General features: G+C 41.1%; 1 protein-coding gene across 1 annotated transcript in view; it reads right to left on the reverse strand.

Annotated features, from left to right (window-relative positions):
- LOC143769959 (sorbin and SH3 domain-containing protein 1-like) overlaps positions 1–25,564 on the reverse strand; it is a 272,947-nt gene that overhangs the window by 141,425 nt on the left and 105,958 nt on the right. Inside the window, exons 3-8 of the mRNA XM_077259068.1 lie at positions 21,461–21,513; positions 21,062–21,130; positions 15,908–16,003; positions 10,881–10,994; positions 3,106–3,132; positions 2,907–3,019 (exon numbers count right to left, since the gene is read on the reverse strand). Coding sequence (XP_077115183.1) covers positions 2,907–3,019; positions 3,106–3,132; positions 10,881–10,994; positions 15,908–16,003; positions 21,062–21,130; positions 21,461–21,470 — 429 coding nt within the window. The 5' untranslated portion in view covers positions 21,471–21,513. The remainder of the gene's footprint in view (positions 1–2,906; positions 3,020–3,105; positions 3,133–10,880; positions 10,995–15,907; positions 16,004–21,061; positions 21,131–21,460; positions 21,514–25,564) is intronic.

Below are 25,564 nucleotides of genomic sequence, written 5' to 3' on the forward strand. Positions count from 1 at the left end.
CGGAGAGCACAGGTAGGATTGGTAGACTGAGACCAGGGAGGAGATGTAGGGTGGTGCTGAGCACCAAAGAGTGCTTTGTGGATGAGGGTAATAATTTTGTACTGGATTCTGGAGTGGATAGGTAACCAGTATAATGACTGGAACAAGGTAGAGGTATCGGTGTAAAGGTTGGTGAGGAAAATGATCCTGGCTGCAGCATTCAGGACAGATTGGAGCGGGGAAAGTTTGGTAAGAGGGAGGCCGATTAGGAGACAGTTACAATAGTCCAGACTAGAATGAATGAGTGAAACAGTAAGAGTTTTTGCAGAGTCGAAAGTAAGAAAAGGGCGAATTCTAGAAATGTTTTTGAGATGCAGATAAGAAGAGCGAGCCAGTGATCGGATGTGGGAGGTGAATGAAAGCTCGGAATCAAGTATGACCCCAAGGCAGCGGGCATGTTGCTTGGGAGTAATGGTGGAACCACACACGGAGATGGCAATGTCAGGCAAAGGTAGGTTAGTAGAGGGAGAGAACACAACTAGGAGTTCAGTTTTTTACAGGTTCAGTTTCAGATAGAGGGAGGATATGATGTTAGAGACAGCGGTAAGACAATCACTGGTGTTTTCTAAAAAAGGCAGGCGTGATATCAGGAGAAGAAGTGTATAATTGGGTGTCATTAGCATAGAGATGGTCCTGGAAACCAAATCTACTGATTATTTGTCCAATAGGGGTAGTATACAAAGAGAAGAGGAGGGGGCCAGGGACTGTTCCTTGAGGAACCCCAACAGTAAGGGGAAGGTGAGAGGAGGAGGAACCAGCAAAATATACAGTGAAGGAGCGGTCAGAGAGATAGGAGGAGAACCAGGAGAGAACGGTGTCCTTGAGCCCAATGAAGCGGAGCATAGTGAGGAGGAGCTGATGATCCACAGTGTCGAATGCTGCGGAGAGATCCAAGAGAATTAGCATGGAGTAGTGACCATTAGATTTAGCTGACAGAAACCTTTGTTTGCAATTACAGAGGTCAGACGGTTACTGTGGTTCTTGATCAAGTTTGCACACACTGCAGTAGGGATTATGGCCCACTCCTCCATACAGATCTTCTGCAGATCTTTCAGGTTTTGAGGCTGTCGCTGGGCAACATTGAGTTTCAAAGATTTTTCTATTGGGTTCAGGTTTGGAGACTGGCTTAGCCACACTAGAACCTTGAAATGCTTCTTACAAGCAACTCCTTCGTTGCCCTGGCTCAAGTCATTGTCATGCTGGAAGACCCAGCCATGACCCATCTTCAATGCTCTGAGGAACAAAGTTGATGGCCAAAATCTCGCGATAAATCCATCCTATCCATCCTCCCTTCAATACGATACAGTCATCCTGTACCCTTTGCAGAAAAGTACCCCAAAAGTATGATGTTTACTCAACCATGCTTTACAGTTTGGACGGTGTTCTTGGGGTGTACTCATCCTTCTTCTTCCTTCAAATATGAGGAGTGGAGTTGATACCAAAAAGTTCTATTTTGGTCTCATCTGACCACTTGATCTTCTCACATGCCGTCTCCGGATCATCCAGATGGTCATTGGCGAATTTCAAACGGGCCTGGACATGTGCTAGCGTGAGCATCGGAACCTTGCTTGCCCTGCAGGATTTTAATTCATTACGGTGTAGTGCGTTACTAATTGTAATACTTGAGACTGTGCTCCCATCTCTCTTCAGGTCATTGACAAAGTCCTCCCATGTAGTTCTGGGTCGATTCCTGACCTTTCTCTGAATCATACTTACGCCACAAGGTGAGATGTTGCATGGAGTCCCAGACCGAGGAAGATAGACAGTCATCTTGTGTTTCTTCCATTTTCTAATAATTGTGCCAACAGTTGTTGCCTTCTCACCAAGTTGCTTCCTATTGTCCTATAGCTCATCTCAGCCTTGAGCAGATCTACAAATTTGTCCCGGGTGTTCTTAGACAGCTCTTTGGTCTTGACCGTGGTGGAGAGGTTGGATTGTGATTGATTGAGATTGTGGGAAGGTGTCTTTTATACAGGCAACAAGTTCAACCAGGTGCAATTAATACAGGTAATGAGTGCAGAGAAAGAGGACTTCTTACAGGAATACTAACAGGTCCGTGAGAGCCAGAATTCTTGCTGGCTGGTAGGCGATCAAATACTTCTTTCATGCAATAAAATGCTGTTTAATTATTTAAAAATCATACAATGTGATTTTCTGTTTTTTTATTTTTAGATTCTCTCTCACAGTTGTGTACCTACGAAAAAAATGACAGACCTCTCCATTCTTTGTAGGTGGACACGAGAGGTACACGAGAGGTGCATGAAGCCTTGGTAATAGAGGCCTAACACTTGGATCCTATGGTGATCAAGGTTTAGTTACATAGAATTGTAGGGGGTGTTGGGAGTGTATGCCATATTTTTAATTGTAGCCACCTAACACAAACCTAAAGTGCCCACTTCAGCAGATGACGTAATGTAATGCCTGAAAGATATGAATATCTTCTGCATTTACCAATTTAATCTAGTCTTATAATTTTACATAAACATTAACAATAGTTTAATTAATAATAGATGAATAAAAGTTACTTTATATAGTCATAGTACTTTGTATAGGAGTAATCTGAAAGCCATCAAAAGAATTATTATCAAAGGGGAACAAGCAAAAAGAGTTATGAAGAACTACTCAATATTAAGCACTAAGAACAGAGAGAAGAAAATATTTATCAAGAGCAGCAAGGACAAGGAAAATGCACCAAATGAATTAACGGGTTTAATGGCTCGTCTATTCTATAGAAGAACATTGAATACTTTTATTTGAAAAGAAGCACATTGAAAACTGGAGCCACGAGTGAGAAGACAATCCAAACTGAAGATAAGGACAGAAGTTAGTGTAGTAGCAGAGAATAGGCAGGGAAAGGCTTGTAGTACCTGTGGCTTGTACTCAGATGGGAGATTAGGGCGCACACTCCGAAATCCTTTGGCAGCCAGTGAGGAGGACTGAGAATCCCCATTAGATTCAGCTACTGAAGGAGGCCGGTCATCTGCGCAAGTGAAGAGTTTTCAAGGTTGACGTTTCCAGCTTTCATTGCTTGCAACCAAAATAGACATTGAATTCATTTCTTCTTACCTGGCTCTCTTTCTGTAGGAAATTCACCTGTTACAGGCAGAAAAGAAAAAGTTAGATCCTAAAAATGAATATTGAAAAAAGTCTGCGTGTCCTAAGTTACAAGAGCGCCACAGCCACCAGCCCCAAACGGAATTGCAAATGCAAGTGCCATAGTAACTGGCATTACATATCATGTCCTCACTGTTTCTGACCTTTCTGGACACAAAGAATTCATTCATAGCAATAAAGGCAGAATTGTCCATTGACTGTCAGTTTGAAAAGGGAAAAAAACACAATCAAGTGGTTGAAAGCTGTGAACATGATGTGAATCAGTCTCTGTGAACTTAAGACGTATGGAACTGCACGCTACAGTTTTTAAAACCCATAATAAGCATTGAATTTCAAGTGTTTGACGTGACACTAATTACAGATTGTGATTTGCATTAATATATGTAGCTCCAGGGGAGATGTTCTAACAAGATGAATGTGACATGACAGCACTAACTGACTTGCCGAACAACCAGTTTTTGGCATGGTGTTGCTACATTCATTAGAAACTAAACATACATATATATTATTTTTTTTACTTACTTATTTTTTTTTTTTTTTTTTTTTTACACACTTTATAATAGCTTATTTGACCTAATCATCAGGAGGATTGAAAGAGAACAAATTAAAGTTTACTTTGAACATAATGATATGAGCAAAATAGACTTTAGAGTTCATATATTCCCTCTCCACCCTCCTGATACAGGGCCACGGTCAGCACCCGGCGCACCCGTGCAAGTGCCGGGGCCCTGAGCAGGCGGGAGGCCCATTCGCCATCAGGGACACTGGGGCGCTATGGGGGCCCAGTGCCTGTGCCCATGCCTGTGAGTGGGTCCCCCCACTTGATCAGGAACCTGGCACTTGCGATACTTACCTCTCCCCGTTCCACTGTCTTCCGAGTCTTCTGACTGTGATGTTCAGGTCAGAGGGCATGCCTTCTGCCTGAACAGTCAGGGTGCAGAGAGCCGTCAAACGGTGACTCGGTGGAGCAGAGCAGCGGCCAGCGAGCAGAGGTGAATATTTTTTTTTTTCTTGATGTTTGGAGCAATATATGAGGCCCATCATACACTGGAGCATCATATATTGGGCCCATTATGCACTGGAGCATCATATATAAGTCCCATTATATATGGAGCATTATATGCGTCCATCATACACTGGAGTATAATATATGGAGCCCATTATACACTGGAGCATCATATATTGGGCTCATTATACACTAGAGCATTATATACGAGTCCCATTACATATGGAGCATTATTTGGGCCCATCATACATTAGAGTATCATATATGGGTCCCATTATATATGAAGTATTATATTGGCCCATATACACTGGAGCATCATATATGGGGCCCATTATACATGGAGCATCATATGCGGCCCATCATGTATGGAGCATCATATGAGGCCTATTCTGTATGGAGCATTATATGGGGCCATTCTGTATGGAACAATAGATAAGGCCCATCATATACTGTATGGAGCATTATATGGGACTCCTACTGTATGGAGCAATATATGTGTCAGGACTCTGAACATTTTGATTACCTTTTGTGCATTATTGCCCTTTTCCAAGATGGCGTCTTTGGTCTCATGTGCACTGTGTCTTCCTGCTATATAACTCCACCCCAGCCTTTAGTCTGTGCTAAAGTATTCTGCCTTGCATCCAGCTCCTGATGACTCCCTGGCTTTGCACCTGCACCTGCTCCTGTGAACCTGTGTAGAGATCCTGCTACTCAGCTCTGAGTTTCTGCTGCATACATTGGTTTCCACTAATCCTCCATCTGGCTGCTTGTGTTTGTTTCCATCTGCATTTGCTGGACATGTAAGCTGTTGCTGCTCTGCTTAAACCTGAGACTTTTACCCAGGCCTCCCTGGTTGTGCTAAGATATTATTTGAACTGCCTTATAAGCATATCTATCTGTGTTTGGACTACCAAGGACTTATTCGTGTCAAGTATCCTCAAGAATAATTGTGCTTCATAGACTTTCTGCGTGTTTGCATTTTCCTCTGAAGTTCCCTATAGACTGTTAAGCTGCGCTTAATATTTACACCAAGTGTTGTGAACTTGAGTTTCTCTCTGCACCTGTTTGAATCACCGTGTGATAATATAGACTTTACCACTTATAAAACGGTGTCCTGTAGTTGTCTTGTTCCATGCAAAGAGTCTCCTGAGTTATCCCTTATAATCTTTACAATATGGGGCTCATTTTACTCTATCCTATACTGTATGGACAATTATATGGGGCCGATTATATAATGGAGCATTATATGGTGCCCATTATATACTGTATGGAACATTATATGAGACCCATTATATATGGAGCAATATATGACCTATTAAAGAGTATGGAGCAATATATAGGGCTCATTATACTGTATGGAGCAATATATGGGACTCATTATTCCCTATGGAACACTATGTGGTGCCCATAATACTGTACAGAGCAATATATTGTGCCCATAATACTGTATGGAGGACTATACTGTCCGATTTCGAGCTATAGATATCACTCATGTAATGTAAGAAGTTAAATCTTTGGCATTGTACTATACCTATATTTCTCTGCTGTATCTGTGCATCATGAATTGTGGTATGTGTTAAAGGGGCCCACTGAGACTCTTTCACCTGGAGCCGGCCCTACTTATTAAGTTTTCCCAAATTCAACATAAAATGACATTTTTACTTATTACTGCAGGCTCACAATTTTTCAACCCATTTATGACGAGAGTCTTTAGCACTTTGTAGTAGTATTGGCTATTATCACCTGGTACATAGATGTTTGGGGATTTTGTTTTGTGGAGCAATGAAACAAAATTGGAAATTTTCGGCCATATGGATCAGGACTGTGTCTGGAGGAGTAAGAATTAAACATACACTAAAAAGAAAACCTTGCCTACTGTGAAGCATGGTGGTGTCTCTGGATGCTCTGTGGCTGTTTTGTTTCCTCTGGCACTGGAAAACGGCAGCGTGTGGAGATCAAGATGGATGCAATCAAGCATCAGGAAATCCTAGGAGAAAACCTCCTGCCGTCTGTGAGGAAACGGAAGCTTGGACATTATTGGACCTTCAAATAGAACAATGACCCCAAGCATACTTCAAAATCCACCAAGACATGGTTTTAGAAAAAGTTCTGGAACATAGTTCTTGAGTGGCCATCCGAGTTGCCAGACTTGAACCTCAGAGAATCTTTGGTGTGATTTGAAGCAGGCTGTTGCAGCACACAAACCCCAAAATATTAGTGAACTAGAGGCCATTGCCCACAAGGAATGGGCGAAGATTCGTCAGGAATTCTGCCAGGAGCTGGTGTCTGGCTATGTATCACATATGTGGCAGGTCATAACAGCCTATGGTGCTCTATTAAATACTAAAGACGCTTGTCATGAAGGGGTTAAACAATTCTGAGTCTACAGTAGACATTAAAAGTGGTATTTTGTGCTTAATTTAGAGAAACCACTTTTTTATTAGTTGTGTTGAACTCTTTAAATTGCTTCTTTTATTGGTTTATTACAAAAAGCAGAAAGTTTATAAGTGTTGGTAATAAACAATTTGTAATGCGTTTAAATAATTTGCATTTGTATATATATATATATATATATATATATATATATATATATATATATATATATATATATATATATATATATATATATATATATATATATATATATATATATACACACTTTTTTTCTATTTGGTATATATACACATACATACACTTTTGTCTGAATCTGTCACACTGTACATTCAGTCTTATCTGCCAGCATCAGGTATAGAAAAGGATTTAAGAGCAGTTGGATAGATATGAGGAAAGATTCATTGGAACTTTTTCATTTAAATTTCTGCTCATTTTGAGTATAGGATAAGTCCAGTGGGCAGCCTTTCCTAATAACTGGCTTAGTATAGGAAAAGTCCCACCCTCTTGACTCCCCAGTCCAGAATGAGCAATGAGGTATTTCAATGAGAAGAGTAGTGAATCTTTTCCCGTAAAACTATTTATCATTCTAGTCATCTGATTCTGCTTTATAACATGTTGCCTGCAGCTCGGACAACGTGTTTAGCATGACAGGTTCTCTTTAAGTATGGATCTACTATTGAAGCTAAAAAGCTCTTCAAGACTTAAGATTGAGGTATGACAAATGTCTGGGTTTTCTTATAGGACCAACAAAATGCAATAACTACTTCTTCATTCATTAACCAGTATCTCACTCACTTCACTACCTAGTAGGACCTTGATGGTCTAAACCAGTGGTCTCTAACCTTTATTACCCTGAGAGCCACATTCAATTCTGAGAGATGGTCGCGAGCCATAACCAGGCCCGCGCCCCTACAGTAGTGACACTCAGAGCCCACCATGATCGGTACGATGACAGCCAAAACTTTCCCACAGTAATCACACTGAGACCTTTTGCCCATATTGGCAAAACAATTACATTCAAGGGTAACAACTTTATTATCATTTGGAATTCTGGTACCCACCACATTATCGCATCTCATCTAGCTTCAAGCTCAACTCTAACGTTATGATCCAATTTCTAGCTTACGATATTTATTTTTTCCCTCTACCCCTGCATATGCACATCCAGATCTTCTCTTCTGTGTCGTGCTACTCATAAAAGTTACTATCTGGAGATTAAATATGCAAATTGCCTCTTCTGAGAAAAAGAGGACTTAACTCTATAGCGCCACCTGTTGGAAGTAGCGATCCTACAAGTCACAATCAACCCTTTAACGAGTCGTGCAATATGACTTAGGATAAAAGCCAAATCAGTATCTCAATTCGCAGACACGGTGTTTCGGGCTGTTGGCCCTCGTCAGTGCGAAGCATGAGAACTGATTTGGCTAGGTGAGAGGCTCTGTACTGGGGTCTAAGGGGTAACGTTTCTCCTTATGGAGAGTGACATACCAGCTGGCGTGTCAAGGTAAGGAGGCTTATTCGCCGTGCAATGCTCCTCTGGGAAATTAAATATGCAAATTGCCTCTTCTGAGAAAAAGAGGACTTAACTCTATAGAGCCACTTGTTGGAAGTAACGATCCTACAAGTCACAATCAACCCTTTAACGAGTCGTTCAATATGACTTAGGATAAAAGCCAAATCAGTATCTCAATTCCATAGCTACATGCTAGGCTAATGTATGAAACATACAGATAGCCATGAGCCACGCATGTTGGGCCCGCAAGTCACATGTAGCTACCGAGCCACAGGTTGGGGACCCCTGGTCTGGACTAACAACTTATTCAAGCTAAAATGAAAATATGTACGCAGTAAATCTAACCAGAAGATTACCAAATTGCAGGACATTATTAACCTCACTATTCTTTCAACCCTTGACCATAAAGTAGACTTTAAATTGAACCTATCAGACGAATTGTGCCGAGTAACCAATCGGAACGTTGCTACTGCACAGGCACCATCTTGATGGAGCCTAATTTTTTTTTCTCTGACAAAATGGTTCCGACGCAGTAGCATCTATCGTGTTCCAATGGATGCTCCTACACAGGTGCGGCCATCTTGATGAAGCCTGATTTTTTTTCTCTGCCCCAAAAAAATTCTTAAACAAAACTATATGTCTAAATAAAATGAAAATATGCATATTATCCCCCGTATCATGCAACAGTGCAGGCGTCGCTGCCGGCACCTGCCTGATGGATGTGAATTTCTTTTTTCAAACCATATTATATTCAGTTTGTAAAATAGGAAGTAGGTCAATGATGGATCAGTGACCTGTCAAAAACCATACAGATGAATATCTAAGCAGAGCACCACATACAGACCCCCTGAACCTCGCACGGCCCGCCCCGAAGCACGAGAATCTCATTAACTGAAAATAGAGATTAAAAAACAGCCACAAGACGGATTTCATCAACCAAGATATCATTGTAATCAGTATAACAGTGCTGACCTAACAGTGTGTGTAGTTTACTCTGCGCAATGCTGATGACAGATTCCATTTAAGGGACTGATTTGACATTTTGTACAGCTTTGACTTACGATAACTAGGACTATACATGGCAATTCCATTTTGCAATTGCTCTGGCTTGATTGGACATCATACATCTGCCATAAAATAGACTTTGTCACTTGCATGTTTAGACATCAATAAAATGGTATCTATTTGTAATAATGTAATATTTAGGACTGAATACAATAAATCTACATGTAATATTGACCACATGATTCAGTCAATAATAGCTTTGAATCCTGACATGCTTCAAGCATACATAAAGATTACATGTGAGCCACCGCTCGAGATTGTAATCCCTTTAAGTCAATATATATCAAGTGCCAATTCCACACATTACAAGATGATGCCAAAGGCTTAACACAGCTGTCATTACAGATGGGTGTTAATGATCCATACAGCAACGTGGTTCAGGCATTTTTGTCAATGGCAATTTTTTTTAAATTTCTTGTTATTAATTTCCACAGCTCTGTACAGATATCATAATTTCTGTAATCTGAAATCCTTATCAGTATGTCTTTGGAGAACCAGAGAAACGGAGAACCCAGAGGAAAGCTGCACAAACATGGGCAAAACATACAAACTCCTTGCAGATGTTGTCCTTGGTGGGATTTGAGCCCAGAACCCCAGCGCTACAAAGCAACAATGTTAACCGCTGAGCCACCGTGTTGCCTATGCAAGTATAAATGTTTCAGAATGTTCTGCAAATTTGTGGAAATAGCGAGGGGGACAATTACTCTTCTGGACTTATTGTTCACTGGAATGTCACTGAGCTGTAATACTAGACACAGTACATGGACATGGACAAAAGTGGAAAGATAATTCCAACCAGCCTGTAAAGTGGAGGTTTCTTATAGCATCTAGGGGTTCTTCACCTTTGCATGCACTGGCAGACATCTCCCAGGTGATTCCTAATCTGAGAGTTACTCTATAAACTATTTAAAGGGAATCTGTCAGCAGGTTTTTGCTACCTCATCTGTGAGAAGCATGATGTAGGCAAAGAGACCATGACTCCAACGATGTATCACTTAGTTTACTGGGCACAGCAGTTCGGACACAATCACAGTTTTTAGCATAAAGCAGAGCTGAGAAAGCTGACCCCGCCCACACCAGGCTCTCTATATACATAGCTATAGACAGAGAGCTGCTTATCACAGGATGGGGCGGAGTCAGATTAGTATGCATACGCTGCTTTAGTGTGGGCAATGATTATCACCAGGTGATAAAACCTTCACTGTAAGTAAACAACAGCACACAGTCAGACATATAACACATCGTTAACATTGGTGTTTCAACCCCTACCTCAAGGTGTCCTCAGATTACATAGCAAAAACTTGATTACAGACTCCCTTTAAATTTATATGGGGAATACGTGTGCAAAGATTTGAGACTTTTTAACCCCTATTCCATCACTCTTAACACTTATAAATTAGCAGGATGGAGCAGACCTGACCATTGCCTAACAAATTTACTGTAAGGTACACCAGAAATATTAAATTATAGTAGAAATCTATGTCAGCGCTCAGCCTCCACAGATTTCAGTTCATGGCACATGGACAACACAAGATGCACCAAACCTATTAGGAGGCACATTTGCTGCATCCAAATCCAGAGCCGGTCTGATTGAGACAGCTGTATGACCTCTAGTACTAAGTAAATGCCCCCTAAAGTATTCACCAGGTCAGGCTACGCTGGGGGTTTTCACATGCTCAGTACAGTGTTAAACTTTATGTGGCGCCCCAAGCTACTGAGAACAGATCGCACTTCCAATAGCTGACTTACTTGGTGAAAGTTCAATGTCCAATGTGGATCTACTTTTCTGGATGTCCCCTTGTGGTGTGGATGCTCGGAGGGTCACGGCTCCTTTTCCAGTGCATACTTTAGTAGGATCCACTTCTAGAAGAGACACGGAGTCTCCATTAACATAATATAAAATATACATTGTGCACTTTTCTTAAGGCAGATAAATGTATGACATATGATAGTGATAAACATGTTTACATTAGATACCGCCATGCTTTTCTCAAATCCACCTAGGTTTCCATTCAGGAAAGCACAATACAAGAACAGTAAAGCAAAGCGAAATGGCAAAACTATTATAGCAATAAAAATAAAGAATAAATCAGAAAGGTTATCTTGGCAAACCCTAGTAATGTATACCCAACTAGGCTCAAATGCAAAAACCCCCAACAAATCGGTATTTCATGCAAGTCACCAAGTAAGGCATCAAACTTAAATGTATATTTTCAAACAAGTATTTCTGCATTGACTAATAATACAAACGTGAAGAGAAGAGTTAAGGCTACGTTCACATTTGCGTTGCGTCGGGCGCAGGTTCGGCGACACATAGCGACGCATGCGTCATGCGCCCCTATATTTAACATGGGGGCGCATGGACATGCGTTGTCTTGCGTTTTGTGACACATGCGTCATTTTTGGCGCAAGCGTCAGGGCGCACAGGACGCTACATGTTGCATTTTTTTTGTGTCCAAAATCAAGCCAAAAATGGACGCATGAGTCACAAAACAATGCGCTTTTGCATGCGTCTTGCATGCGTTGTGCGTTGCGTCTCCGACGCAACGCCCAACAACGCAAATGTGAACGTAGCCTAAAATCCCCCGTCGCTGTATGTTCCGTCTATCAGCAGAATTCAGGTGTCACTTACATTATCTGGAATCTCTGAATTCAAGCACTGCGATAGAAGTGACAGAAAAGCAACACCCCTGCCTCTGTCACCTCCATTGTTCCCAGTGTTTTGTGTAATAGAAATATATGCTCAGAATGTATTTTGCTAATTTATTAGATACAAAGATTTCCGCAGACATTTGAAATCATTTTACAACAGCTCCCGTTTGTAACGTCCTTTTATCCCACATGCAACTTTTTTTTTTTTTTAAACATCGTAACCTAGTTTCTGCCAATTATCACCACCATCATGGAGCAATATTTTGGCACCACAGTAGAATGTATGGCATTTATAATGGCGGAAAGGGTGAAGAAAATCTAGAGTTACAGGAGAGGCTGCAGCTGTGCCCTGTACTGCAGCATGCATGTCACAAGCAGCGTGCAAGCTCCAAGCCACACCTGAGAGGAGCAGAGACGATCCACTACCAATCGCTTTACATCATTTACAGAAATGGTTAAACAGTCCCTATTGGATTCTGGGACAATTACTATACAAGATCACATGATATTGCTTTGTATTAGCTTTGTTGCACCTTTTAATATTGTCATAGTATTCTAGATTTTAATTAATTATTGTCCATTCTTGATGGAAGTCGTGGCTCACAAATCACCCATACAAATCTATGGGTCTCTGAAAATCACGGACAGCACATGAATATCATCTATGTACAATCCGTGTGCTGCCCATGCTTCATATTGCAATGGATAGGAGAAGCTTAGAAGCTTTGTAATGTATTCATTTATTTTCCATACATGAAAATCACCGATGATGGTGACCAAACACTGATGAAACACACTAATGACACCTGGACCGTTTTTTATGTACATGAAAAATCACTGATGTCTGAATGAGGCCTAAAGGTGTGTTGAGTTTCCAGTGCCAACGTTTTTTTAATTTAATTAAATTACATTCATTGCAATTTTTGGGTATCATCACACTTTTATAATTTGCTTTTGTTTCATTTAGTGATTTTCATCTACAGACTATACTAAAAACAACTTGCAACTCAATGCTACCTATGCAGAAATCTCACGCCCTGGACGAAGCTCAGGCGAAACGTGCGTCGGGTGTGCTCCTATGGTTGGGTGTGTTCTATTCATGCAATATGGCTTTATGCCCTTAGCTGCTTATTTTTGGCAGCTAGGATGGCTATGATGTACATTTATCCATTTGGCAAATTTTCCATGTCTGTTTTCTACTAACTATGTAGTCACTATCTTGCGTTTCAAATTCAATTAATTTTGACTGTTGTGTTCTTATTTCTTTCAGCTAGCTAAAAATTGGTATAATTTTTTCACATCTATATCTAAATTTGCTATTTTGCCCTCTCTTATAGATATAAAAATCTGACTTTTTCATGTTTATCCATATATAGCTGTGCCCAAAGTTTACATACTCCAGCAGAATTTTTGCTTTCTTGGCCTTTTTTCAGAGAATATATATGACAACACCAAAACTTTTTCTCCACTCATCGTTAGCGGTTGGGTGAAGTCATATATTGTCAAACTACTGTGTTTTCTCTTTATAAATCATAATGACAACCCAAAACATCCTATTAACCCTGATCAAAAGTTCACATACCCCATTTTCTTATCTGAATTGCCCCCTCTAACATCAATAACAGCTTGAAGTCTTTTGTGGTAGTTGTGGATGAGGTTCTTTGTTTTATCAGATGGTAAAGCTGCCCACTCTTCTTGGAAACTCCAGTTCCTATAAATTCCTGGGCTGTCTAGCATGAACTGCACGCTGGAGATCTCCCCAGAGTGGCTCAATGATATTGAAGTCAGGAGACTGAGAGGGCTACTCCAGAAGCTTCACTTTGTTTTGCTGTAGCCAATGACAAGTCGACTTGGCCTTGTGTTTTGGATCGTTGTCATGTTGGAACGCCCAAGTACGTCCCATGTGCAGCTTCCGGGCTGATGAGTGCAAATTTGCCTCCAGTATTTGCTAATAACGTGCTGCATTCATCTTTCCTTCAACTTTGACCAAGCTTCCTGTGCCTTTGTAGCTCACACATCCCCAAAACATCAGCAATCCACCTCTGTGCTTTACAGTAGGAATGGTGTGCCTTTCATCATAGGCTTTGTTAACCTCTCTCCAAATGTAATGTTTATGGTTGTGACCAACAAATTAAATTTTGGTCTCATCACTTCAAATTACCTTGTTCCAGAAGTTTTGAGGCTTGTCTCTGTGCTGTTTTATGTATTGTAGGAGATACTTTGTGGCATTTGCGCAGTAATGGTTTTCTTCTGGCGACTCGACCATGCAGCCCATTTTTCTTCAAGTGCCTCCTTATTGTGCATCTTGAAGCCACACCGCTAGTTTTCAGAGAATCCTGTTTTTCAGCTGATGTTATTTGTGGGTTTTTCTTTGCATCCCAAACAATTTTCCTGGCAGCTGTGGACAACATTTTGTTGGTCTACCTGACCGTGGTTTTGTTTTTACAGAGCCCCTGATTTTCTATTTGTTAATCACAGTTTGAACGCTTCTGACTGGCATTATCAATTCCTTGGATATCTTTTGTTATCCCTTTCCTGTTTTATACAGTTCAACTACCTTTTCCCGTAGATCCGGTGACAATTCTTTTGCTTTCCCCATGATTCACAATCCAGAAACGTCAGTGGTTGGATGAAAGAAGCAAGAGTCTGTCTGGATCCCAGAAACTCACTCAGCTTTTATACAGATACACAGATTACAAGCAAACAGGTCACAGGTGAGGATATTACCTTTAGTAGCCATTCAAATCTATTTGTGTCAACTTCTGTGCATGTTATCAGGCCAAAATCACCAGGGGATGTGAACTACTGATCAGGGTCATTTGGATGTTTTGGGTTGTCATTATGATTTAAAAAGAGAAAACACAGTAGTATGACAATAAATGGCTTCACCCAACCACTAACCATGAAGGAAGAAAAAGTTTTGGTGTAATCATTCATATTCTCCGAAAAAAGGCCAAGAAAGCAAAAATTCTGCCGGGGTATGTAAACTTTTGAGCACAACTGTATGCTTTTGCATATGTTCCAGCTGGCTGACTGTTACCATCTTTGTACAATATAGGTACTCCATCCCATTGTGCTTTAACGGGATTGTTCAGTCCAAATCGATAAGTCTGCAATCTCTGTATGACTGTAGATTTATGAATCCTCCCCAGAGCGCACACACTGCGCTGCGGGGATTCGCAGGTTTCTGACCCAGGACCGAAGGATATGTATACGTTATACATATTTTGGGCAGTGGGCGCAGCCTCGCTTTCATACACTTGTATGAAGCAAGGCCACGGTCTCTAGTCAGCTATGCCCATTGGATGGCAGAGTCATTAGACGGGATGCAGCCACGTCCAATACAAGTGTATGTTCTGGGGGCATTCATAAGTCCGCAGTGACACAGAGTAACTGCAGACCTATTTATCCAACCCCTTTAAGCATTAGTCATGCTCATGTCACACTTGCACCTTATTTGTAATCTTTTTGACCATGTCCCTTGATCTATTATTGTATGTATATCTTTAAGCCTGCATTATTGTAGCCATTAATTGCAGTCATACTCACGTGTTGTCTCATTTTATCTCTGTGTGGATCTTTTTTTATTCTATATTTTTTTAAATAAGATTCACTATGTTTTATGTGCCCCCTGTCTAGCATGTTTTTTCTTTCTAGCCAGATATCTAATGAGTCCTCCTAAAAATGTGATATTTTTGTGCCTTTCATAATAACCATGTAACATAATAAATGCAATCAGGTATATACAGCTATATTGTAAAACTTTCTGAATTAATCCTTGATAATTGATGCTTTATGCCCTTCAGTTGACTTAGTATTAGTATTAATGGATGGCTCTGTGCATAGATTACATTAGCCCAATACATTCAGCATATGGTCATTTTCTACATAATGAAAATAAACACCAAGCAGATATAACAATCGTGCCGTATCATCTCGGTTAACTATAGAGTGAGCGGTAATATTGCAAACATGCCTGTCTAGTGAAATGTAAACTAAGATAAAAGCATTTATCAATGCAAAAATGCCAAGCATGTATATGAAGGTAATGATATCGAGCTGTGAAGCAAACGTAGCCCGTAACGCAGAATAAACACGACTTCATTCCCGTTCCAAGCATATACCTGGAGATGGTACAAGATCAGGAAAGTTTTGTACTGCCTTCACAGGAATGATTGTAATAGCAGAGCATGAACGTGTAATTAAGGGAGAGTCATCTGCTGAGGACACAAAAGTAACACAACACTCAGTATGTCACACACTTTCCAACATGATTATTGTTAACAATGTTTCATTTTCTTTGCGGACGTAGAAACATATTTCTATAATTACTGGATATTTCCCGTTTCTTTGTTGCCAAGAAAAATACTAAAATTAAATATTTGCATGATCTCTGGAGTCCATAAATCTTCTTGACCCAATTGTCAATTATCCTGGGATTGGAGAGATGTCTTTGACATATTGACAAAATCCCTGCTGACATTGTATGAGCAGAATATTAGATATGTACAGATTTGTACCAGCTTTTATCTAGTTTATACATTCAGTCTTACAGAAATATTCCCGTCTAATCAAGTGATCGCCTACCCACTGCATAGATAATTGTTAGATTATGGTGGGTATCCCAATGATCACCAGATTGGGAGCGTTGTGTCTTCCTGCGGCCTGGAAAATTGAAATCAAACAGAAAATCACTTGTGAACTCCACGATTGTATCGATAAAGCGTTTATGGACTCCATTTAATATGTACTTATATATTTGGCATGTATGTTGGGAACTTTCCCAGGTTACACACTAAACGCATATCACAAATGTAAAGTGAATGTAGAGTTAGTGAGCTTATTCACACAGGCTGCAAGTAATAACAGAAAAGAAGTGTGACCAGCTATCTACTTCTGATATACCCCTATAAAGTCTTCCTGTTCAGTAGCAATGTAGGACTTTGTTTAAACAACATTATAAAAAAAAGTCTTTTATCTCAAAGTGCTGCTTGTTTTCTATGCATTTGGCAGTCTTCCTCAACAAAACTGGTACATCCCAGCCAATCTTAGGAGCATTCAGCCGGACAATGGTTTGGCCAATCATTTGGCTGGCAGCTACTTCTTCAGACTCCGTCGTACACAGAAAAATAGCTTGTTCTGCCCAATGCTCCTGTGTGGTCTTTGTGAACTTTCATAGAGACCAGTGTGTTTTTTCATTTTTTACTACTTTAATAAAGAAGGTTTTTTCATTTTTAGTTGGATTTGTCTTCGCTGGATAACCACCCTCTTTCTTTTGTATCTTTTGTATCCTGTGTTATCTTTGGGCGCAGTCAGATGGGCGTATAAATAGGACTGAGATTAGAACGCATTGTATGGACTTGTTGGCGGCTCTCCCGAACCGCGTGTGACAGCTGCAGAGAAAAAGCTAGTATCCAGGCGAAACGCTCGTCAGGGACACATGCTCCGGTTGGATACTAGGCAGTAATCATAGACGCAAACATGCGCTCTACCAATAGCACGGCTTGACAAGCTAACTATGATCTGACAGCTTACTTACATCTGTGCTCTAATTACTTTCAAGCGTCAGCGTGGTCTCCGGGAAGGAGATACTAATAGCTGCTATATCCATATGAGGTCCCTCATTTTAGCCGCATACAGATCAGGTGTGGCTCGTGTGTCAGATCATCTGACAGCATGTTTGGAGCTAGATATCAATTTTATCCATATTACAGCAGAGATACATTGTCTCATAGCTGCAATGTTCTTTATATTTGCTGCCTATACACCTGATATGGCTAGTAGCATACAGGCAGAGATACATTGCCTGACAACCGCAACATACTTTATATCAGTCGCATACAGACTTGATACAGCCTGTTCCAGATATAACATTTCTATGATATCATAATAATAACCCCGTCTGGTGACATGCAACAGCATCACTGGAATATTTAACCTTCAAAATAGGAATCAAGTGGTGATCACTATATAGTCAGATCTGACATAAGCAGATATTTATCATATTTGATATTTCTTGATGTGATATGACCCAATATATGAACTATGGATACTATTTAAAACTGGCCTTTAATTAATAAGGGACAATAGTCAGAGATCCACTTATTAAAAAAAAAAAATCACTTTACAACCTAGCAATGCAATGGGGAATTAAATGAGTCACAACTTTATTAGGTACACAATAATATAGCTAAGCAGCGGCTCAATATACATCCTCATCTGGGTGTATGTGGATTTACTGTATTTTATTTTATCTTAAATATTTAATATAATTAATAAAAAGTTATATTTTATTCTCTAATCCTCTTCCTTTTCTTTTCCTTTCCCTAACTATTAACAGCTGCATAGCAATACATAAAGCTGTCACGCTAGAGTCGAGAGAGCTGCTGGCGAGACCATGCAATGAGTTACGATCTTGGTCCAATATATACCGCCGTTTGACTACACCCTATGAGTGAGCCGCTGATAGACATCACAGTTCACAGCTTATCTCACAGAGACCAAAAGGATCAGCGATCCAAAATCAGGCATGCTGGATCCCTATTTCCCCTGACATCATCTGTCAAGGGAGAGTCAGTAGGTCCTCATATACATCAGATTGTTGACCATCAGAAGGTTCGGCCGACATTCGTCTAATGTGTATGGAGGCCTTCAGAAATGTAGAACTTTCTTTATCGAATGCTTGGGGTAACAAGGGTATTCCGAAATGCAATTTTTATGCAATAAAGCAAATAACATGCATTCTACAGTGAAGGTATGCTATGCAGTTAAAAGGGATTTTCCAATACTTAGACAACCCCTTTTTAAATGAAGTACTCCCCCTTGTAAAATAAAAACACCATATACTCAGCTTCTGCGCTGGTGCTGCTCCAGCCATGTCAGCTTTGGGGCTCGCATGACAATGTTATGCCACGTGAGCGCTGCAGCCAATCAGCATCCACTATTAGCCTGAGTGCTCCTACTACTTCTGCTTGTGTGAGGTTCCTCGAAAGGCATGAACCTTGGATAAATGGAAGAAATGAGAGCGCAGAAGCCCAAAATCAGCTGCTGATTGGCTGCAGGGCTCACGTGGCATAACAACGTCATGTGAGTCTCAGGAGACTCGGAGCCGACATCTCTGGAGGATCATCAGTGCAGAAGGTGAGTATATGGTCATTCAAAAAAAGGTAGTCCAGTTAGTTGACAACCCCTTTAAATGCTTTTTTCTGGATAGTGTCGGTACTCGGTACACAAGGCACCCATCAGAGCCTGCTCTACCGTGTGTGTACAGGGCCTTACTGTCACCAAGGCCAGGCAATACATAGTGTAGCTACATGATGTTTACACTGAGGAATAGAAGGGAAACATGGGTGTTTCTATAATTTACAAATAAGCCAATAAATGATTTGAAATTAGTAACGTAATTAGAGCTCTGGATGTGACTGGGCTGTAACTCAAACTACGGTAATTAGCTAAATAGCCATAATGAGTGTACAGTGCAGACACAGTGACAGCTAGTTATACAAAGTCAGCCTGAAGCTTCACACGGACGTATTATGGGACTAGGAGAAAGAAGAATGACATTTACCAAAATTAAACTAAAATTATTTACTGACATATCATTATTGTCTAAAATTATCAGGAAGGTAATTACAAAAAAAGGATCTCACAGAATAAGAAAGAATCAAAAGCACCAAATCCACCATCTGCTTTATTTCTTCAGCTACTTGTATTATACCCAAGCTTGGACTACCGGACCACTGGAGGTGTAGATGGCTTCCTTCCCTCTTATTTCTTCTATAGATTTTACTGACTTATATAGCGCCATTAATTCTACAGCACTTCACAGATGTTATTAGCACTGTCCTTTATCTCTCTTTCTATAAAGTCTTGTGCTCTTACCAAACCAATTCTACCACCTTATGTCAACGATCATGTAGCGTATTATATAGCATTTCAATAGGTAACGTATAAAACTAATTTCACCTTATTAAGTCATTCTCAAATTACAGTGGCCCCCGACTATATCCTTTTTTTCAATTCTGGTCACTTTTTTGGATTAGTGTTAAAGGGGTTCTCCACTACTAGGACAACCCCTTCACTTTGATCATGTTTGGCTTCATTAAAATAAAAACACTTATACTCACCTCCTATGCAGGCGCCGTTCCAGCGGTGTTGGCCCTTGCGTTCCCGGAGCTCATGTGAGGAGGTTATGACATGTGAGCCCTGCGGACAATCAGCGCTGGCGTCACTGTCCCTGTCCTCTGACAAATCAAACATCAAGAGAAAGTTAGAGAGCAGCTGCAGCCTGGATTTCCTGTTGATATTCTATACATCCAAAGGCGGGGGCAGTGACGCCAGCACTGATTGGCCCCTGCGGCCTCATATGACGTAATAACCTTACGTGAGCCCCGGGAACACAAGGGCCGTCACCGGTAGAACGGCACTGACACGGGAAGGGAGTGTAAATGTTTTTATTATAATGGAGCCAAACATGAGGAATGAGAAGGGGTTGTCCTAGTAGTATATACTCCCTTTGAGCATAACAGACTAAGCATTAATGAACATATGCACATGTGGATGATTTTAGCCCCACAGGGCTTGATGTAAACCTTGTAAGTTGTTGGGATTGAGTGTTATTGTCTCCTTAAATTATTGGGAATATGTGCAACTCTATGTATAGATCACTTAATTGTGACATTCCCTACATGTAGTTATTGTTCTGCATGTACCCAATTGTGGTCTGGTAGTGTATGGACACATCCTGAAATTAGCAGAATAGCAATATACCAGATCTTCAAAAGTTATATCTGTGAAGTCTTTATTTGCATTTGTGAACTTCTGAAGTATACTCCATACCTCGCTATTCACAATAACCTGAGATTTATTCAATGAATCCTCTGCTTTTTCGGGACTTTCAGTCTAGTGGGTGGTCCTATTAGTGACTGACAGCTACCTCTGTATGCACTCTTATACAAAGAAAGCTGTCAGTCACTGATAGAACTGCCCACTGGACCAAAAGTCCCCAAAAAAGCAGAGGATTAAATGAGTAACTCTCATGTTATTGTGAATATTTTCTCACAAAACTATAAATCAATCTACTCAGCTACCCCTGCTCTACAACATGGCGCCTGCGGATTGTACTGCATTTTCATAATGACAGGCTCCCTTTATGGCAGGAAGAGGCATTACCGAGGCAAGATAGAGGTGAATTACACTGATGTAACCTATCAAAATAAAATGAATATTGTACAAAACATTTATACAGCAGCAATGAGCATTTCATTACAATATCTCACCTTTATCTTGTATGTTGCAATTTGATGTTATCCCGTTGACCACGTTGTGGAATATGCTAACTTCATTATCTGCGTTACACAGCATTCAGTCAGTAGAGTTTTAGCCATCATACACAAACATTTTACACTCATGTGCTATTATGGGAATAATAATTTGATTGTCAGTGAGTCAATACCTGGCCATCTCATGACTTCATGCACATCATTGTATTATGACAAACCGCTTTAGTATTTCTCCTTCACATATACAAACTTTACAATTAAATAGAGTATTTATATTTAGCAAATAAAACTATTTAACTATTTTAGCTGAATAAAATAAAACAACCGTCTTTACACAGCACCAACTGCAAAACAATTGAGCCAAACCATAATCAGAACACACATTAAGAAGCTCACCCGAATTCATGCTGCGACGTGTACAAATCTTCTCACTCAGGGTTTGCTTCTTTCTGTTTTAAGAAAAGAGGAAAATGACAATGTTTATATCATGCTGGGCTATGCTCAGCCTTAGTGAACATCACATTCTGTCATAAGTTAGAAGTTATGTAGAAAATCTGCCAGCAGAACTTCCTGGGCCTTATTCAGCACATATGACCATGTATGGTGTCCATGTCTTCCCAACTCATAAAATCCCATCCTGCCTATTCAATACCAACGAAGATGAAGTCATGAAACTGATAGTCTGCTCCTTCACATGCTAGACAAGGATACACATTACACCTACATGTATAGTTATCTCACTCTTGGGGTATGTGCACACATTGCGGATTTTGCTGCGGATCCGCAGCGGATTGGCCGCTGCGGATTCGCAGCAGTTTTCCATGAGTTTACAGTACCATATAAAGCTATGGAAAACAAAATCCACAGAGTACATGCTGCGGAAAAAAAAAAAGCGGAAACGTAGCATTGTTTATTCTGCAGCATGTCAATTCTTTGTGCGGATTCTACAGCGGTTTACACCTGCTCCATAATAGGAATCCACAGGTGTAAAACAACAGGTGGAATCCGCACAAAATCCGCCAAAAAATTGCGGTAAATCCAAGGTAATTCCGCAGTGCGGTTTACCTGTGGATTTACCAAAATCAGTCTGGAAAAATCCGCACCACTTTCTGCAACGTGTGCACGTGGCCTTAGAGGACTGGTCCAAAAAACTAGTCTGTCTGTTTTACCAAATATTTCTGTTCTTCCTGAAATAACAATTCTGAAGCATCTTTTCTTTTAAAATTTTCTTTTAGGCCACGGCCACACGCTTAGCATTTGGAAAGTATTATACATCAGTATTTGAAAGGCAAAATCAGGAGTGGGTGAAAAATGCAGAATTGGTGCAAGTGTTTCTATTAGAGATGGGCAAACCTGATCAGTAAAGTTCGGAGTCCGTACCGAACACCTACTGTTTTCAGGCATGGACACCGAACATGGACTTCACCAGGAAGTCCATTGTACTGTTCAGGTTCGGCACCCCAAACATCAGGTGTTTCCTACACCGTCAACTGCATGACAGGTGAGAAACACCGGTGGCTCTGATCAGCGGTAAGATTATTACCACCGGTCAGAACGCTGTGGCTCCCACGGTGTCAGATGACCAGTCAGGCAGCTCTGACTGGTGGCAAAAAGTTTACCTACGGTCACAGGCATCGGCTGATGGGAGTACTACTCCTATCAGCCAACACCTGCTGCCGCTAATAACAGCAAGAACAAGCGGTGGCTGATGAGGCTATTCATCAGCAGTCACCAGCGCTGTAAATAAATAAATAACGGCATGAGTTCCTCTCTCTTTTTGATAACCAGCATGGCAAAACTGACAGCTGCAGGCTGCAACCCTCAGCTGTCAGTTTTATCATGGTTGGTTACCAACAATAGATAACCGTGTCATTTTTTTAAAAAATTATTTAACCCCTTCATGACCTTGGGATTTTTCGTTTTTCCGTGTTCGTTTTTCACTCCCCTCCTTCCCAGAGCCATAACTTTTTTATTTTTCCGTCAATTTGGCCATGTGAGGGCTTATTTTTTGCGGGACGAGTTGTACTTTTGAACGACATCACTGGTTTTACCATGTCTTGTACTAGGAAACGGGAAAAAAATTCCAAGTGCAGTGAAATTGCAAAAAAAGTGCAGTCCCACACATGTTTTTTGTTTGGCTTTTTTGCTAGGTTCACTAAATGCTAAAACTGACCAGCCATTATGATTCTCCAGGTCACTACGAGTTCATAGACATCTAACATGACTAGGTTATTTTTTACCTAAGTGGTGAAAAAAATTTCCAAACTTTGCTAAAAAGAAAAAAAAAATTGCGCCATTTTCCGATACTCGTGGCGTCTCCATTTTTCATGATCTGGGGTCGGTTGAGGGCTTATTTTTTGCGTGCCGAGCTGGCAGTTTTAATGATAGCATTTTGGTGCAGATACGTTCTTTTGATCGCCCGTTATTGCATTTTAATGCAATGTCGCGGTGACCAAAAAACGTAATTCTGGCGTTTCAAATTTTTTTCTCGCTACGCGATCAGGTTAATGCTTTTTTTTATTGATAGATCGGGCGATTCTGAACGCGGCGATACCAAATATGTGTAGGTTTGATTTTTTTTTTATTGATTTATTTTGATTGGGGCGAAAGGGGGGTGATTTAAACTTTTATATTTTTTATTTTTTCACATTTTTTTAAACTTTTTTTTAAACTTTTGCCATGCTTCAATAGCCTCCATGGGAGGCTAGAAGCAGGCACAGCACGATCGCCTTTGCTACATAGCAGAAATCTGCTGTTCGCTGCTATGCAGCAGAAAATCAAGTGTGCTGTGAGCGCCGACCACAGGGTGACGCTCACAGCTGCCGGGGATCTGTAACCATAGAGGTCTCAAGAACCTCTATGGTTAAAATACTGAAGCATCGCCGACCTCCGATCATGTGACGGGGGTCGGCGATGCTGTCATTTCCGGCCGCCCGGCCGGATGCGGTAGTTAAATGCCGCTGTCTGCGTTTGACAGCGGCATTTAACTAGTTAATAGGCGCAGGCAGATCGCGATTCTGCCCGCGCCTATTGCGGGCACATGTCAGCTGTTCAAAACAGCTGACATGTCCCGGCTTTGATGCGGGCTCACCACCAGAGCCCGCATCAAAGAGGGTCTTCTGACCTCGGACGTACTATCCCATCCGAGGTCAGAAAGGGGTTAAATACAAAAAATTAAAAGCCCTCCATTTTTTACATCCAACCATGCTAAAGCAGATAGTGAAGGGCTGGTATTCTCAGGCTGGTAAGGTGCCACGGATATTTCCCCTCCAGTCTAAAAATAGCAGACCGCAGCCGCCCCAGAAGAAGAGCATCTATGAGGCTACTTTCACACTTCCGTCGGTACGGGGCCGTTGCAAACCGTCGGCCCGACGTACCGATGGACGTTGTGCTAAATTTAGCACAACGTGGGCAGCGGATGCAGTCTTACGACGCATCCGCTGCCCAGTGTGATGAGCGGGGAGGAGGGGGCGGAGTTCCGGCCACGCATGCGCGGTCGGAAAAAGTGGAACTGACGGACAAAAAACGTTGCATTGAACGTTTTTTTGTGTGTCGCAGCCACCAAAACACGACGCATCCGTCGCATGACGGATGCGACGTGTGGCCATATGTCGCAATGCGTCGCTAATGCAAGTCTATGGAGAAAAAAACGCATCCTGAGGGCAACTTTGCAGGATGCGTTTTTTCTCCAAAACGACGCATTGCGACGTACACCATAAGATGGAAGTGTGAAAGTAGCCTTAGATGCGCCAATACTGGTGCTTAGCCCTGTTTTTCCCACTTGCCCTGTGGCAGTGGCAAGTGGAGTTGATGTCAGCAGTTTTATGGCCGCTGGCATAAAGCCCACCAGTTAGTAATGGAGAGGCATCTATGCGCGCCTGTCTAATTTAAAAACCACAGGAGAATGAGCTGCTGCGAGTGCAGCGTCAGTGACTAGTGGTGACATCATTGAGGTTACCACAGGTCACTGAGGCTGCATTCCCAGCTGACTTTGCTGTGAGCCGGGCCGATGAACTGTGGTGACCTCAGTAAAGAAAACTTCTCATGGTGAACTTACTGAGCTCTGCGCTGCACCGCAAGACTTTTTCTCACGATGCTAGAGTTCACGCAGTTCATTGGACTGTTTCACAGTGAAGTGAGCTGGGAAAGCAGCCTCAGTAACCTGCGGTAATCTGATCTCCGCTAGTCACTGACACTGAAAACCATTCTCCTGTGGATTTCAGCCTGCACGATCACATCTTGTCACCGTTCAAATTGAAAACACTTACGCAGACATGGATAAAGGCGTGGGACAAAATGTCGGACAGGTCAGGGATACGGTTGTTTTTTTTCAGGAGACCAGAGCTTTAATGGAATGGGTGTAAGGTAAGTATTATTGTTGCTTATTATTTTGTGTTTTTTATAGGGGACGAGGGATCCAATGGAATGGGCCTAAGTTGAGTATAACTTTGCAGTTTTGTTTTTAAATAAAAATGTAAAAAACTATTTTTATTTCAAATA

Source organism: Ranitomeya variabilis, chromosome 4, assembly GCF_051348905.1.
Source record: "Ranitomeya variabilis isolate aRanVar5 chromosome 4, aRanVar5.hap1, whole genome shotgun sequence".
NCBI classification, from domain to species: domain Eukaryota; kingdom Metazoa; phylum Chordata; class Amphibia; order Anura; family Dendrobatidae; genus Ranitomeya; species Ranitomeya variabilis.